The 13776-nt window shown below is 40.8% G+C and overlaps 1 protein-coding gene and 2 long non-coding RNA genes across 3 annotated transcripts in view; 2 read left to right on the top strand and 1 right to left on the bottom strand.

Annotated features, from left to right (window-relative positions):
* Nucleotides 1-1006: 1006 nt before the first annotated feature.
* On the top strand, nt 1007-6343 carry LOC140322681 (E3 ubiquitin-protein ligase TRIM11-like). Its single transcript, XM_072399242.1, has 2 exons — nt 1007-2195; nt 5463-6343. Exons 1-2 carry the CDS (start codon nt 1017-1019, stop codon nt 5856-5858), a joined length of 1575 nt encoding a protein of 524 aa, XP_072255343.1. The 5' UTR covers nt 1007-1016; the 3' UTR covers nt 5859-6343.
* A 4204-nt stretch (nt 6344-10547) lies between these two features.
* Nucleotides 10548-13776, bottom strand: part of LOC140322682 (uncharacterized) — a 30026-nt gene continuing 26797 nt past the window's right edge. The window contains exon 2 of the long non-coding RNA XR_011919229.1: nt 10548-10797. This is a non-coding gene — a long non-coding RNA (uncharacterized lncRNA). The remainder of the gene's footprint in view (nt 10798-13776) is intronic.
* Nucleotides 12200-13776, top strand: part of LOC140322664 (uncharacterized) — a 7181-nt gene continuing 5604 nt past the window's right edge. Inside the window, exons 1-2 of the long non-coding RNA XR_011919226.1 lie at nt 12200-12263; nt 12432-12499. This is a non-coding gene — a long non-coding RNA (uncharacterized lncRNA). The remainder of the gene's footprint in view (nt 12264-12431; nt 12500-13776) is intronic.

Raw genomic sequence — 13776 nt, 5'->3', positions numbered from 1 at the left:
AATGTTTTATTTATGTGGCTTGACACCCTGCAAAATACTTTCTAGCTAACAAAGTAAAGCACTTTTTTCTCACTATGACAAAGCAAGCCAAGCAGCACAGAAAGGTTGTGATGCTATCAGCAAATCCTTGTCAGGAATGGTAAATGCAGGCAGGCCCTGGCCTTATATAGGACAATGGCTGCCTGTGTGGCATGCAGTGACAGACCGCCAATTGGCTGCCTGCCACAACAACCATGGAGGGGGGCACCCCTGCTGTAATTGGTGGGCCCTAGGCATCATGGGGCAGGTCCCTAGGCATTGTGGGAGGGTTGAATTTGGGGATTCAAATTCAGTAAAGTTTGGGTCGGGTCCGAACTGTCATATTCGAACTGTCATATTCGGGTCGAACATTAGGACGACCCAAATTCGAACAACAACACTAATCAGTACTTAGTGCCATTGGCTGTATACAAAGACAGGGACTTTGCCTAGGTGTCCTGAGCTGCTCCTTCCTGGATTGGCTGGACACAATGACAGGACGTCTGCCCAGGTGTCCTGAGCTGCTCCTTCCTGGATTGGCTGTACACAATGACAGGGACGTCTGCCCAGGTGTCCTGAGCCGCTTCTTCCTGGATTGGCTGTACACAATGACAGGGACTTTGTCTTGGTGTCCTGAGCTGCTTCTTCCTGGATTGTATGTACACAATGACAGGGACTTTGCCTAAGTGCCTTTTTCCTTTTGAAGTGTGAATTTTGCTGGAAACATGTTACCTGCAGGGTAAGGGCAGGGGGTAGTATGGATTTTTGTTTAAGGAGAATTTTTTGCCTAAATGCCAATTATGGCAAATAAAATACTAATTAATTATGACGGTTGCAATCTGAATCGTGTGCAATATATTTACTATATTGTAATTACTCTGACTCACTAAGTACAGATCTGGCAACAGACTCACCCTGTATAGTACAATGTGACACACCCAGCCCCATTCTATTCCGGAGTTACAGAATTTCACTTTCATTTCTCTATTCTATCAGCAATGGCGTCTGCTTATCTGAGAGCTGAGCTGGAATGTTCTATCTGTCTGAACATTTATACAGCGCCTGTAACCCTGAAATGTGGACACAACTTCTGCCGGGTCTGTATTGCCCGTGTGATGGATACACAGGAGGGGTCTGGAGGTTATTCCTGTCCTGAATGCAGACAGAAGTTCCAGGAGTGGCCTGCACTGCACAGGAACATAACACTGAATAACATAGCAAAGAATTTCCTGTCTGCTGAGCCAGATCAGGAGGAGTCCGGGGTCCTCTGTACTCACTGTGTGGACTCACCTGTACCTGCTGTTATATCCTGTCTGTTCTGTGAGGTTTCTCTGTGTGATAAACACCTGAAAGTCCACAACAAGGGACCAGAACACATCTTATGTGACCCCACCTTGTCCCTGGAGAGCAGGAAATGCTCCATCCATAAGAAGATCCTGGAGTATTACTGCACTGAGGATGAGACTTGTGTCTGTGTGTCCTGCACTGTGATTGGAAAACACAAAGGACATGAGATGGAGTCACTGCATGAGGCCTCTGGAAAGAAAAGGAATAAAATGAGAAATATTCTGCAGAAACTGCTGATAAGGAGAGAGGAGATGGAGGGAAGAGTGCAGAGTCTGCAGGAACACAGGAGGAAAGTAGAAGAAAAAGCAGCCGGTGACACAGAGACAGTCACTGTCCTGTTTAGAGATCTCAGGAGACATCTGGAAGACCTGGAGAAGAGAGTCCTGAGTGAGATCTCCGGGAAGGCAGAGCGGGTCTCATTATCCATGTCGGATATGATCCAAGAGCTGGAAATAAAAAAGGATGAGCTGTCCAGGAAAATCCATCACCTTGAGGATCTGTGTAACATGGCGGACCCACTGACCGTCTTACAGGAATCAGACACGGGGGACTTGTGTGATACTGAGGATGGAGATGATAGAGAGAGACATGATAAATTCCTCCATGATGGGGGGGATGTGGCTGGGGTCTCACACACATTACACACATTATCTGATATAATAAGAGGGGTAAATGTATACTTCTATATACAGGGAGCTGAGGATATATCACTGGATGTAAGCACAGCTAATAATAAGCTACTTATATCAGAGGACAGGAAATCTGCATCCAGGACAGATATAGACCAGAATCGCCCAGATACACCGCAGAGATTTCCGGTTTGGCCTCAGGTATTAAGCAGTCAGAGTTTCTCCTCAGGAAGACATTACTGGGATGTGGATGTTGGGGGATCAGATGGGTGGATAGTGGGGATGTGTTACACCAGTATAGAGAGGAGAGGATGGGGTCAGTCAGTGATTGGAAATAATAAGAAGTCCTGGGGTTTGGTCAGGTCAGGTAATCAGTACTCAGTGAAACATGACAATAATAAGATCCTCTTACCTGCTGATATCTCCAGTAACAGAGTCAGGATATATCTGGATTATGAGGCCGGGCAGATCTCCTTTTATGAACTGTGTGACCCCATCCGACCCCTCCACACATTCACCGCCTCATTCACTGAGCCCCTCCATGCTGGGTTATGGGTATGGGGAGGTTGTATAAAGATCTGTGGGGGGATCAGATGTGAGAACTCCGCCCAGAGTCTGGTGACATCACAGGGGGAGGGATGGGATTGGTGGAATATTCATCCAATAGGATAATGTAGTGGGTGTGGCTTTATTTGGTCTCTTGCAGATTTTCTAATAAAAAGAAATATATGTGAGATATTTCTCACTGACCGATCACTCTGATTGGGTAGAATATGTCTAATTGCTATGGTTACGTGTTTCTATTCATCAGTGTGGAAGTGTTTGGTCACTCTGTCTATACCCGCCATATATTTCCCCATTGATGTGTAAATTGGCATTCAGTGTGTGAATTCTGTTTATCTCTAGTGGTCTGTCACGGTCTCTTCCGTGACTGAGGTTAGAAGATCTGAGAGACTGGCTGCATGTGAGGTTATCTGACAGTCTCTTTGTTTTCCCTTGTTTCTGTGTTGTTGTTTGTAATGACCACATCCGTTGTATCAGATGCACTCAGTTACTCCTAGAAGATAAAAGTGAAGTTTATATGAGGAACATTTGTCAGAGAGTTTTACCTCAGGAAATCACCTCAGGAAAATTGTGAGAGGACTCAACCAAATCCTCAGCACTGAGAGGGGGGTAGGGGAGGTCTATAGTAGTATTATAGTTTGCCACAACTTCCCACCTTTATTAGATATTAACAACACAGATTATTGATGTGTACTAAGGTATTTATAATCTGTTTTATAATTAATGACAAAGCATTTACACAGAAATGGTTGTATTGCCCCCCCCGTGAATGAATTGGTATAGTCCTATTGCTTTCTGGCTAGTACAGAAGTATTTGGTGAATGTTCATATATATAGATTCACTCAGTTACAAAAGCTCACCTTAAATTTAAAAAAATTTAATAATAAACTTTAAGTAAAAACACAAAAATCAGCTTAAACAAGAATACATAAATAAATGAAAAATACTGAAAATGCAATAATTCGGTATACTGTATAGTAATATATTTTTCTAAAACACCTCCCTAGTGTGGTAAATTGTAAAACAACACTAGGTGTGACGAGTCCAACGTCACATACCTATAGACAAAACCACATAAATATATTTTCTATTATTTTGTATTGTATTGGATACAGGACTTTGTATTGAATCCAATACAAAATATTTGATTTTCCCGCTACGACCCCCATCGATGGGTGCACGCATGGACATCATCAGGAATCGCCGAGGGACGCGTACGCGAATGCCGGGTATTCTAATTCTTTCCAAACTTCCATGCAAAAAGTGGGTAATTTTTTTGCATGGAAATTTATTTTAGATTGTAGGCTATAATTCACCAAATTACTCAATAATTACTTATATTTCACCGAATTACCGCATAACTTACTGAAATATGTCAAAAGTTTTATAAATTTAATAATACAATTTTTTTTTATAAAACTTAAAAAAAATCTTTAAAAAAAATTGTGTATAATGTAATGTATATGTACAGTAGCATATATAATATAATACAGTTATATATATTTTATATAAAGATTTCTTTGTATTGGACTCAGTACAGCTTTTATGTATTGAGTTCAATGAAAAAGTTATTTGAATTTCCCGCCTCCCGCCCGCACCGACGCATGCAGCGATGTCACCGGGAAACCCCGGAGGTCGTCACTGCACACGCCAGGAGAACACAGAAGAGAGAGGACATGTCCGGAGGAGCTGTGGGGACTGGTGAGTATTTTCTTACAATTGTAATCCGATTGTCATACAATGTATGACAATCGGATTACAATACAATGTTTGTTAACCACCTGAAAAAAGTTCGGGTTTAACGCTTTTTGCAAGTGTTATTACCCTGGACCAAGTTCGGGTTTACCGGCCGGGTGGTTAAAACAAGGGTGTATAAATAAATCAAAAATACTGAAACCTGTAGTATAACTGTACAGTAGCATATATAATATATATAATATAATGATTACTTTGTATTGAATCCAATAAAAAATAATTTTAAATTCCCGCCACGCCTCCTCGGACGCACTGTCAGCGGGAACTGCCGAGGAACGTCAGCACAATCGCTGGGGGACCCATCGAAGGAAGAGGACACAGTCAGAGGATGTGATTGGCAGATAAGTCTTTATCCATTATATTTTTTTTGTCAGGGTCACCGCTATGAGCTGTTGTTTATTACCCCAAGCCACACTCGGGGTTATTGCTCAGAAGGTTAATGGTATGTTATAATGGGGGTGTATGTAGGTGGGGAAGTATCCTACATGGCCAAGAGGAGAAAATTGAAGGGAAATATGGGAGTCATAGATTGCTGTTTAAAGCGGACCTAAACTAAAATGTTTACTTTTCATAAAAGATTTAACATCCCTTTTTTTTGGCGGGGGGCTAAACCCTTTATATGAAATATCTATCTTAATCGTCATGGTAGCACAGAGTCTCCTGGGATACATAGCCCACGTGTAGGAGGATGCTTCTAGCCCTTGAAGCTTTCTCTTCAATGGGGGAATATAATGCCAATCTCATGCATGTGCAGTGAGATCAGAGTATTTTTTTCCTATTTACCACAGGCTACCTCACACCTGCACAGTGTGAGATTTCATGCTGTAGGCAGAAGGTGGAAGAAGAGGACAGAAGATGGTTGCTGCGTAATATGTTAGCACTATATAAATCCTGTTTATTAATACCGTATTTTTCGCTCCATAAGACACACTTTTTCCCCCCAAAAAGTGGGGGGAAGATGTTTCTGCATCCTAACTTCCCTAGCAGTGTTCTCGAGTGTATCTGATATAATAAGAGGGGTAAATATATACTTCTATATACAGGGAGCTGAGGATATATCACTGGATGTAAGCAGGAAATCTGCATCCAGGACAGATATAGACCAGAATCGCCCAGATACACCGCAGAGATTTCTGTATTATCCTCAGGTATTAAGCAGTCAGAGTTTCTCCTCAGGAAGACATTACTGGGATGTGGATGTTGGAGGATCAGATGGATGGATAGTCGGGATGTGTTACCCCAGTATAGAGAGGAGAGGATGGCAGTCAGTGATTGGAAATAATAAGAAGTCCTGGGGTTTGGAGAGGTCAGGTAATGAGTACTCAGTGAGACATCACAGTTTTAGGATCCTCTTACCTGCTGATATCTCCAAAAACAGAGTCAGGATAGATCTGGATTATGAGGCCGGGCAGATCTCCTTTTATGATCTGTGTGACCCTATCCAACCCCTCCACACATTCACCGCCTCATTCACTGAGCCCCTCCATGCTGGGTTATGTGTATGGAAAGGTTGTATAAAGATTTGTGGGGGGGATCAGATGTGAGAACTCCGCCCAGAGTCTGATGACATCACAGGGGGAGGCATGGGATTGGTGGAATATTCATCCAATAGGATAATGTAGTGGGTGTGGCTTTATTTGGTCTCTTGTAGTTTTTCTAATAAATATAAATATATGTGAGATATTTCTCACTGACCAATCACTCTGATTGGGTAGAATATGTCTAATTACTATGGTTACGTGTTTCTATTCATCAGTGTGGAAGTGTTTGGTCACTTTGTCTATACCCTCCATATATTTCACCATTTAAGTGTAAATTGACATTCAGTGTGTGAATTCTGTTTATCCCTAGTGGTCATTGTGTGGTGGCAATCCTGAGCAGACACAGCTTGTTCATCACCCACACCTTTCCTGGAATCTAAATAAGAAAGAGACAGAAATGTAAAATTCTCAGAGAAAATATATGAAGAGGTGACCTAGAGATTAATTACATAAAGATAAAAATGTGATGTATCATTATTAGAAAGTATAACTAAATGTGTACATGCTGAACAGCAATACACATCACAGTGCTGCTAACAGTCACCCCATCTGATTGGTTGCTCTGGGTTTCACACTCTGCACTTCTGTGCTGAACAGGATAAGATGTATCAAGAGAGAGGAGAACATGGGGCTAATGCAGGCATGGGCAAACTACGGCCCGCAGGCTGTATACGGCTCAAAGGGGATCTTTCTCTGGCCCTCAGTGGGTGGTCCACAGCTTTGGCCGGTGCTACCACAAGCAGGATCAGAAGAAGGACCACGCTAGGGGGTGCGAACCAGCCGGAACCGTGGTACACGTCCCTCAGATCAGAGCCTGCGATGGGAGAGTGGGCGGACTGTCTCTGCCCACATCGTGTCACGTTCAGTGGCGTCATGATGACATAACCCCGCCCACTCTCCCATCGGCCCGGCCCCACTGTCAAATTTTATTTCATATTGTGGCCCCTGCCTAAAAATGTTTGCCCACCCCTGGGCTAATATATAATTTTGTATGTGTGGAAGAATCGCAGATGTAAATATTACCATGGTCTGGTAACAAAAAGGCTTTGTAGAAAATTCGACCCTCCAGGAGGGTGCACTGTAAATGCCAAGTCCCTTGTCACTAGGAGCAATCATATATATAATGTATAGATTCATCTATAAGGGTCCAACCACGGTCCTTGTTCACTAGTGCTGGGATCGGAGAAATCTGCCATTTCGGATAGATATTGGATATTACACCAAAAGTCCCTGCACTACTCTGCCCATCAAGGTACTGAAGGGGAGAATTAACTTTGCTTTACAGATGAATCACGGGGGGATATTTGGGATTGGAGGTCTCAGTACTTACTCCTAGATATGATCTCATGGTGATAGACACAGGTAGTCAGCAGTCTCCAGCAGCCACTCTGCCTATTGCTGCCTCTCGCTGTGATATCTTACCACTCCCAATGGGCTATCAGAGGAGATCTGCACGCTTCTGATATTTGCAGCCTTACTAATGCCTGTAGTCCACCAGAAATTAGTTGTTTTTACTTTGTTTACTCTGGTAAATCCTAACACTGGGAGCTGAGGGGTATAGGCTTTGACCAACCTCACCTGGTGATTGGCATTATACTCACTCTGCAATCTTACCTTCGTATTTAGTCAGGTTTGGGCCAAATGCTCACTGTCCATGATAGTGGATGTTATTTTCTGATCCTTGTTGCCAACCCTTGCTTTGCCTGATTCCCTGACTGCTTGCCACCTGGACTCACCTCGGCTTGCATTTGAACCTTGAGCTTTCTCTGCTCTTGGGATACTTTGCATGGCTTGTCACCTTTCTTTGTGTTACCTTAGCTCTGGTCTCTGACTTGCTCTTGTCTATTGATTTGGACACTATGTCCTTTTTTGTCACTGTGGACCTGTCAGCCGCATGGGCTTTCTAGTCATTTGCCAAAACTTTTCCCGGAGAGGCAATTTTTGTATTCATGGGGTCAACCATGTGCTGGGACAATGCAACTAGCCTCCCCCAAGATAGAGGCTTGTCTATTGGTGGGGACTATGGAAAAAGACTAGGCAACGGTATGTGATAAGGCTTTAGCTCCCTATTTAATGTACAGTGCTGCGTAATATGTTGGCGCTATATAAATCCTGTTTATTAATAATAATAATAATAATAATAATAATACTAGCTTTGGCCCAAAGTTTTACACTGACAGGTAAGAGGAACAGAACCAGCAGTTATGTCTTTTGTTAACATAACTATCTCTATAATTCATTATACAAGTGCTCATGGGGTCAGAAACTAATTAACAAGCTCCTGACCGCTAGTCTCAGAAGTTACCTCTCAAATGACAATGAATCTAACATGCCAGGCACATCTGGCACTGCAAGGTAAAGTTGAAATTACTGGTGATTGTCCAGAACTGCTGCTAATGTTACATTACATGGGTGTAAGGTAATAAATCTTGGAGGCCAGGCAGGTTGAGGGTTTCACGAAAAATTTTATCTGCAAGAAATGTTTCAGTGGTATGACCTTTGATAATATAATATTTTCTATATCCAATATCAATAGTAAAAATTTTGCATGATATAGAAGCCATAGGTCTTTTAAGGAAAAAAGTTATGTGTATTAAACATAAATTAGTGAAAGAAGAAAGAAAGAAAGAAAAAAAAAACATATTGCATGTTCCACTTGAAGTTAGCAAAACTTGTTATCCAAATACATTCATTATGGAGCATTTCCACCCCTTCAAGTGTTTCCTCTTTATAATAACTTGTTTCTGACACATTTCACTGAAATCCCTGCTTGTTCAAAGGACCAAACACTACAATTGAGGAGAATATGCTTTTGTTTTGTAACATGAATAAAAGGAGGAGAACATCAATGGTGATCTTGTTGAGAAGCTTAAACTGCTGATATGGAGGAGAAAGGGACAATGCTCATTGATATATATAGAGTCTTGGGGCAATGAAAGGTTACAATGCAGGTGCCTACCCACCATGCAGGTAGGTAGGTAGTAGCCATGTCACAGAGAGTGATAGAATTGGTGGAATGTTCAGCCAATAAAATTCAGTATAAATACCTTTATGTATGACCTCACCCTCCTTTCATATCATTGCTACAATGGTCTGATATATCCATTTACAGGAACAAAGTTTCTTCCAAATGTTTACTGGGTGGTGGGGTTGGGTATCTATCTATCTATGTTTTGTCAAGTCAACTTTTAGTTTTCATAAATTAGTTCCAGGGTTCTTCCTTTATTCCTCATAGTAGTGACTATAGTTGGACCTCTGGAGTGCTCTGACTTCCCAGCACGTCTCTCACCTGTGCACCCTTGTCATGTATTTGGAGACAAACAGATCAGGTAATGGTTATCCTCACCCAGTGGCTGCTAGCTGAAACACACCCACGTTCCCCTTGTCTATACCTGAATATAAAACTGATCAGAATATACACTGAGGCACCAACTTTTACCTGAAAATCAGGAAAACCACAACGATTTAGGAAAAAACCCAGGGCACAACATGTGACTTTACTTCTAGTTATTTTAGAGTGTGAGCCCCTCTGAGGAACAGTTAGTGACATGTCTATGGACTTTGTAAATCAGTGTGCAAAATATGTCATTGCTATATAAATACAAGACAATAATAGCATTAAAAAATAAAGAACCTGCACAGATTGTTTTCTGTGCAGTAACACAATGCACAGAGCGTACGTATGTATATCTATATTTGTAACGGGGGATTGTTTTAGTAATGATTTCATAGTGGTAAGACATAGAAGTAAATTACAGATATATAAATATTTAGAAAGAGATGGAAACCGATGTAAAAATGTCCTGTGAAGAAATGATTGGGATATTTACTAGGCACTGATCACTGATATAATGATATGGATATAATATTGGAGGATTCGGAGAAGTGGAATGTATAGAATAGATGACTCTAGAATGATATTGTATCACTGTTATAATAGATCCCGAATATCATGGATCATTGTGATATTGGATCTTTTCATCACTAGATGTGACCTGGTAATAGGAGGAATCATTTGGAGAGGAGACGACCATTAAAGGTTTTCTCTAGTGTACATGTGAAGTGTTGGTGATATCAGAAATAATAAATTGTAGATTTGTTGATTGATGCTGTGTGGTTTCTGTGTTGATGGATCAGTGTGGGGGCTGATTGATTTGAAACTGATCCCGATTCCTAACTACTTCTAGGTAAATGGCGGGGATCATACACAATGGAAATGGAACATTCGTATCATAGATGTTGCAATATACATATATCTGCCATCTTATCAGTGTGAACCTATCTGCAGGTAAATGAAAGGTTGCCATCAATCAGAATAATTACACTTCTAGTGAGGGGGGAGTGGGGGTAATACACAGGCAGACACTTTTCCTGTGTAGATGTGGGGCATCTCAGAGGTTAGATTGGGGTAGATACCTGAGATGACACCAAAGCTCCAGTACAAGTGAGTCCAGGTAACAAAGCCAAGGGCCATACACAGAGTCCAGCAGATAATCCAAGGGGTCAGAGAGATTATAATTGGGAGGTCATTGGAGGTCAGTCAGCCATATAAATAACTACTGATATATCCATAGTCAGGGGTAAATAATATTGATGCGTCCAGTACCAGCATTGCTAAGTAGAAATGAATCGTGAGTTGTTATGAAAAAACTCCCAGGGAACTTTTTGGACAACATGAGTCGACAAACAATGTCAGGTAATAAAAATCCAAAAGGATTAATATTTCACAACAATTAAACCACAACATGAAATTTGAATAAAAACAATCACGGAATTGCCGGAGGAGCAATCAGAGTTCCAATGCTTCCAGGGCTCCAGGTTCATTTTGTAAATATGCCAATATCGTTTAAACCGGTAAGTAATAAGGATGTTGGGAGCCAATTTTTATCAACACATTTCGCAGTGAAACTGCTTTATCAGGAGCTTTAGAAGCATGCACATTCTATGGTATAATAGAGATAATATTATTATGAATAACAATTCTACCAAAATCATCAAAATACAAATTTCCACTCACACACCAAGTAAACTAAAATTCCAAGATAGATACTTAATCAATAACTTCTCCCAATGACGTTCCTGCAGCTACTGACCATGGGAAGAAATGTTGGGATATTCCAGGACCCCCAACCAGGCACCATATAACTTAAAAAAAAATCATGGGTAAAAGAAAATAGAACATAAAAGTCTACCCAACGGGGGGCATTGATTTCTCTTAAAGGTAGATGGTCAAAGTTCACATAAGAAACACATTTCTCAAGAAAATCTGGGAAATCAGAAGAGCTTAATCATCAGTACCTGGAACATAAGTAGTGTGCATATCTACACACAACATAAAGAACTAATGGATCCTAAGCAGTCTGAGGTCAGAGGGTTAATTCAAGAAATAAGATTCCCCATTGGTTCTCTGGACGATGTAGCTGCCAGTATTACAGATTTTTAAAGGGTCTTTTTTTCAATTTCTAGAGACCCATTCAGCAAGAAGCCTGGAGGAAAATCAAGGCTCTATCACTTTCTATATTTGCATTTTCATGTCTTTAGAGTTAAAGCGGAGAGCTAGTGTAAGATGGGTCTGGCTTCCATGGGGTGGGGGCAGGTAATACCCTGATGTGTATGCTGCACTGCACATCACATTTTGTTGCATTGTCTCCCTCAGCTCCTTAAGGCATTCCAGTAATGGAGGGATCATTTCTGCACAAAGGTCAATGTCTTCATATTGAACACTGTCTTCTCTGAAAAAGGGCAGATTAAACTTTCTTGTTAACTACGGGAAAAGCCAGAAGAAGAGTGTCCCCAGCAGGTAAAACAGGGAAACTACATACTTCTTACACTCCACTCATTGGATTATCAATATTATTCAATATTTATATAGCCCCAACATATTATATATGCAGCGCTTTACAAAGTCCACAGTCATGTTGCTACCTGTCCTTCAACGGGGCTCACAATCTAATGTCCATGCCATAGTTAAAAGTCTTTAATACAGTCTAAGGACAATTTTATGTGGAAGCCAATTAACCAAACTGCATGTTTTTGTTTTATGGAATGTGGGAGGGAACTGGAGTAGCGGGGTAACGGACATTTTAAACTTGCCTACCCGTCTTCTTCTGTCTTTTGTAACCATCACTACTTCCCACCATTACATATCTCCCATCCTATTGTGTGTAAATTCCCCTACCTACTAGATTGTAAGCTCTTTGGGGCAGGGTCCTCTCCTCCTGTATCACTGTCTGTATTAGTCTGTCATTTGCAATCCCTATTTAATGTACAGCGCTGCGTAATATGTTGAACCAGCTCAGCTGATGAGAAAATAGTGGGCGGGGCTATTGCTGAAGGCTCTGACAGGAGGCTGAAGTAAAACTGAGTGCAGAAACTAGCAGCCATTCCATTGGAAAGACAACACTGACTGTGAGTACAATTATTATTATTATTATTAAACAGGATTTATATAGCGCCAACATATTACGCAGCGCTGTACAATAGGCATTAATAAGCCATGAGCAACCATAAAAGATGGCTGGAAAGTAAAAAAAACAACAACTTAATAAACAAATATCTGATATTATTGATATACAGAGCAGCACAACGTGATTCACTTCATGGCGATCATTCCCGATGTGGAGATCTATAAAGCATTCAGAAAAGTGAGTGAAAAATAAAATTCACCCTTCTATCTATTCATGTGTAGAAGGATGATACGTTGTTTGAAAGCACATATGCCATAATGTACATTCACCACACACAGACATAGCCGAATGTCATTCACCAAAATGTAAATCCACTCTCTGTGCCCCCCATCCCAGACAAAGGGCCTGATTTATGAAAGCTCTCTGCTGGAAAGAATACACTTTCAGAAGTGAAGCTGGGTTATCCAGAAAACATGGAATGGATTTTAAAAAATAATTTGCTATTTGCTAGCAAACATTTTGAATCCTGGACAAGATCCATTCCAGGTTTGCTGGATCACCCAGTTTCACTGATGAAAGTGTATTCTATCCAGCCTTGGCGAGCTTTCATAAATTAGGGCCTAACTATCTCCAACCCAATCTGCCTGACCGCTACTGAGATTACTACCGTGTTTCCCCAAAAATAAGACAGTGTCTTATATTTATTTTGTCTCTGAGTATCTCATTAGGGCTTATTTTCAGGGGATGTTTATTTTTCTCACAAAAAATCTATATTATTCATGTACAAAAATCTATATTTACCAAAACCTGTAACCAATATTACAGTGCTATAGAAAGATACCTCTGTGTTACCTGTGACCTGTCAAAATCACAGATTTCTTCTGTTATATACAAGAAGTCATGAATAGGAATTGACAAAAATGATTAATAAAAAAAACACAGCTTCTTAAGCAAACAAGTGCAACATAACAAGAACATGTGACTCATAGAATTACATGTTAAATCTGAGTAGAAGCAAAAAAAAAAAAAAAATCAATTAATAAATATGCATTGCTGCTAATGAATGAAATACTAGCAAGAACCTTTTGAAAAGAGAATCCACCAACCTCTGCTAGTGTCGCACCTAGGTTACTGTAGGTTAATTAACCCTGCGATTTCTTCACCCCTTGCTCCAGTGCTTTTAAAATCTCGTGCTCATTACAGTGAGCTTGATCTCTATCAGACTCTATAGTGCCCTCTGCTGGGACTTTATGAGGTAATCACAGGTTAGTATAGGGTTTGCTCTCTCTTTCACTCTCTCATTTCTCTCTTGTTCTTTCTTTGTTTCTCTGTCTCTTTCTTTCTTTCCATCTAATACTTTATTTCTCGTTCTGTATCTTTCTTTTCTCTCTCTTAGACTGTGACTATGGTGAGGATATTAGACTGTGACTATGGTGGGGACATTAGACTGTGACTATGGTGAGGATATTAGATTGTGACTATGGTGGGGACATTAGACTGTGACTATGGTGGGA

The sequence above is a fragment of the Pyxicephalus adspersus genome, chromosome 2 (genome assembly GCF_032062135.1).
Source record: "Pyxicephalus adspersus chromosome 2, UCB_Pads_2.0, whole genome shotgun sequence".
In the NCBI taxonomy this organism is placed as follows: domain Eukaryota; kingdom Metazoa; phylum Chordata; class Amphibia; order Anura; family Pyxicephalidae; genus Pyxicephalus; species Pyxicephalus adspersus.
This window is presented reverse-complemented; position numbering and strand designations above follow the sequence as displayed.

What these genes read in the sequence shown, in the direction of transcription:
- LOC140322681 (XM_072399242.1), top strand. Translation starts at nt 1,017, where the DNA reads ATGGCGTCTGCTTATCTGAGAGCTGAGCTGGAATGTTCTATCTGTCTG. An exon ending in GATTTCCGGTTTGGCCTCAG is followed by an intron (nt 2,196 to 5,462) that starts GTATTAAGCAGT and finishes TATTATCCTCAG; the next exon opens with GTATTAAGCAGTCAGAGTTT.